At 38.0% G+C, this 4,038-nt stretch overlaps 1 protein-coding gene across 1 annotated transcript in view; it reads right to left on the bottom strand.

The window, feature by feature from the left end:
• Positions 1-1,386: 1,386 nt before the first annotated feature.
• LOC105624291 overlaps positions 1,387-4,038 on the bottom strand; it is a 7,718-nt gene continuing 5,066 nt past the window's right edge. The window contains exons 2-4 of the mRNA XM_012205650.1: positions 3,805-4,036; positions 3,190-3,579; positions 1,387-2,481 (exon numbers count right to left, since the gene is read on the bottom strand). Of these exons, the coding sequence (XP_012061040.1) occupies positions 1,387-2,481; positions 3,190-3,579; positions 3,805-4,036 (1,717 nt within the window). The remainder of the gene's footprint in view (positions 2,482-3,189; positions 3,580-3,804; positions 4,037-4,038) is intronic.

The raw sequence follows: 4,038 nt of genomic DNA, 5'->3' as shown, positions 1-4,038 counted from the left end.
ATATTTCGTATAATAGTGAAATATTTGGAAAAATGTGTAAATTAAAAGAAAATGACCGGGAGGGAATATTAGTCATGCGAGATATTTTATTTGGTATATCTCTCAGATCTCTAGCATGGCGTTCCGTAAGGTTCTTTCATTAATCCGCTTGTTTATCGAAAAGAAGCGAGGAGTCACTGACCTAGCGATGATGCTCATTGCGACAGGAAAGCATCCCATCCGTTTACCACCCAGAAAATATTCCGTTGTACTGTCTTGCTTGCTGAAGAAGCCAAAGTACACGCCGATAAGAACGCTGACGAGCAGCAGCAGACTGAAGAGTGTATAGTCGAACCATCCGAACATAAAACGATCCAAATTCTCCGCTTCTTGGCTAAACGTGATGCCAGTGGCGAAGGGATTCTCCATTGTTTTCACCTCGTCTCGTCTCTTGAGTGAATTTTGAATGAATCAACGAATCGACCTTTTTCTACGAGTACCGAATGGATAATGCGATACGCGATACATATAGTGTGCTTCCCGTCCTCTGCGTCTGTCATTCCCTGATCTCTATTCGTCTAGTGTAAGAAACGAGAAACAAACGCAATCTGGTATTGCTGACTTGCAAATATACCGTCATATGTATGTCATAATTCCACCGTGAGAGATTAATTTACAACCCCGGTACACATGATAATGTAAGTACAGGCTTTGATGACGAAACTGATATTTACTATTTAGTATCTTGATTAATGATTTTGGAGTAATTGACTGGAATAAACGAAAAAGTAGAGACGTGTGAGAAAACGAGAGTGATGATCTGTACTCACAATCATTACGTATATCGGATTTATTAAATCCGACAGGATTGAATTAGGATCGGTGCGAGGGATAATTGAAAGGATATTATTGGATCTAGCTGTGTTGTACGAATTGACAACGTATAGTGTGTGTGACTCAAGTTTATTAAAGTACAGCTGCGATCGCAGAAAGAGAGTAGCATATAATTATTAGCGTAAATTCTAAATTTATCTGATTCAATCGTAATCATGGCTATCTTTTGTCCACAAACAATATTATTATACAGCGCTCTTTTAAACTTTGATTGATTTAAACTTTCGCTCCAAATACGCAACGAAAAGTAATAATAATAATTGATTTAATTACACCACTTTATTGTGGAAGTTTTACTGCTGTGAATCTTCGATTTTCGAGTCTATAATATATTTACACATATGTACAAGCTTACGATCCTATGAAATTTTCCATGAGAGAAAATGTGAAGAGAAAATTTTTAAATGTTTATTAAACTCCATATATTATGAATAAACTATTCCACATCAAATATCTTTCTTAAATTCTGAAGAATCCAAATGCCCTTAGTAAAAGTAAATGATTCGGCGGATATCACCGTCGTACGAGATAATATATGGAGCACAATAAAATTCGCGATAAGAGACACCAAGCGGAGAGTCGACTTGATGACGCTGAAGCAGAGAGCAGTCCGAATCGAAGACCGATACTTTTCCGAAGATGCGCTCGCAGAACAGAATTGTGGGGTGGAATCTGCGCGCATTGACGCAGAGGAGCCTCCCACATATTGTCATCTCGCGAGCCCAACAGTAGGATGTACTGACCATTCCAGTTAATGCCCAGTTTGGCCCGCAGTCCCAATGTGGAGGGCGCTTCGAGGGTATGAGGTACGCAATTTCTCGGCCAGGTGATGAGCGGCACGCCGAGGCTGCGTCGATCGGCGGCATCAACGGTGCTACAACGAGTGGATATCGTGGCGTCTCCAGGAATCAAAATGCTCTCGGCAATGTGTAGATCCAATTCCGTAGTACCAGTGAGGGTGTTCCAGGTGGGAAAAGGTTTTCTGGTAGTGGTCTCATCGTATGCTTGATGACCTCGTAGCATCGCTGCGAATCTTGATTCAACTATAGACTGTTCGTCGCGCAACAGTTGATGAATGTCATCAGTCAACGATCTTTCCTGTCTTTTTTGTACCTTTTTATCTATTGTATATACAGGTCGCTTCTTGTTTTTCGATCCGTTTTTTGCGAGATAAAATTTGTTTCGATAGAGATCTAATATAATGCTTTGTATAGTGTGATGAGTAGTTGGCGAATTGATAACGCTCCTTTTGAACAAGAGTCTTGTGGAGATATTGAGATAGTGGTCGAGAAAAGTTTCTCGATCATCGATCTGTTCGTGACGTCTTTGCCTTCCAGTTCGCTGGATGTAACTTCCAGCCGCAATTATCGCGTACAAAAACGTTGAACATTGCGGATCATTGTAATAGTCCCATTGACCGGTCCACAATTTATCTCCCGAGTGTATCTGAAATTGACGTTTGGACCAGACACCGCCCTCGGAATTTTCGCATCTCTCGCTGTGCCAATAACCTCCGATGAATGCAGGTAGAGCTGCCGTTTGATGAAGAAGAGGTGGACTGAACTCAGTACTCCGAGACACGCTGCTGCATATCGGGCAATCGCTCGCCTGTAACATCGACATATATGTATATACATATATAATTAATATTAAAATTAATTATGTATATACGTATATAATTATATATATATATTACGTATATAATTAATATTAATATTAAATATACAATTAATATTAAAATTCTACGCTAGTATCTCTATGTGACGAGCTTTTCTTTATATTGAAAACAATTACCTTAATAAATTTTGCAAAATTCTTAAACATTAGAAAGAAAGATACAATACATCAAAAACATCCAATCATATCACAGGTTGTACACAATAAAAATAATTAAGATTTTTATTGAAAATAATTAAACAAATTACAAATAAAAGTACATAGGAATTAATACATCTTATTTGTATCATGATATAATGTCAAGTGAATTTTTAACTGTTTCATCGTTGAATGGCGAAAAAAAGCAGTCCAAAGTTAAAATTCTATTTTTGAAGTCATCATTGGAATATTATAATTATGAAAATACAAGTCACAAATTGAATAATTGTAGTGATCCGACTGTTATTAGCTATTTATCGAATAGACATACAAAAGTTAATAGGAGACTGAGTAACATATAAAAATAATGCTAAATTCGTTACTATTATTGTAAAAAAAAATGTTACCGTTACCATTACAGAGAAAAGATAATAAAGATAATAATAATGGTAACGCGTTACTTTCCAAGCCTGCGAAAAAAGCGTGAGGGCCAAAACGTACCGTGTCGGCGCGGATCATAGCGGTAGACTGTAAGGAAGTCGGTTTGTAATTCCAGCGAGAATGAATGTTGGATGTTGGGCTGGCTAAAAACAGTTGAAATTGTGGAAGCTTATGGTACCGATCATTGCTGGACAAGCTTCCAAACGATTTCTTCTGCACTCTCAGCAGCTTCAATTCGGCGAATTCGATCCCGAAAGGCTCTAAACAATTCATACCCAGCTTCTTCTTCACTGATGAGTGTATCTGCAGAGAATTGTAGATTGGACCTTGCCACGATGATGCCGCCGAGCGTTGCCGTGGCTGCTCGTAAATCACTTCGGGAATGTAAGGTCGCCATTTCGGCTGGGGGCCGCAAGTCAAATTCAATCTATGCCCAAACTTATGAGCGACCTGTGAAATTAATTTTTACTAAACAATTTGATTTCGTTCTTTTGCGCCTTTTATATAATGACATGATTATGTATAACAATTATGTATAACATTATTAGGATATCTTTGATACCATCATTTAATGAATCATGAATGAATGCACAATCCATCTCCTTGTATTTACAATAATTTTACTTTACGTTTGCATCTCGAATTTAATTGATTTGCAAAATGAAAATATTATACCTGTCGATTTAAAGGTACAATATTAATGGTATCCACGTGAAATCTCGTTTCAGTAGCGCCAGAAACGATGGCAGACGATCCTAGCAACTTGATGAAACCGCGAATTGTAACAGTGTGCGTCGCTATACTGCACGATTCTTCGGCATAATGATAACGTAACAGGAGAAACGTGCCGTTCTTGAAAAATGTATATTTTCTAATTATATATTCAGGGCCAGCTCGCACTTCGCATCT

The sequence above is a fragment of the Atta cephalotes genome (assembly GCF_000143395.1).
Source record: "Atta cephalotes unplaced genomic scaffold scaffold00075, whole genome shotgun sequence".
Classification (NCBI taxonomy): domain Eukaryota; kingdom Metazoa; phylum Arthropoda; class Insecta; order Hymenoptera; family Formicidae; genus Atta; species Atta cephalotes.
This window is presented reverse-complemented; position numbering and strand designations above follow the sequence as displayed.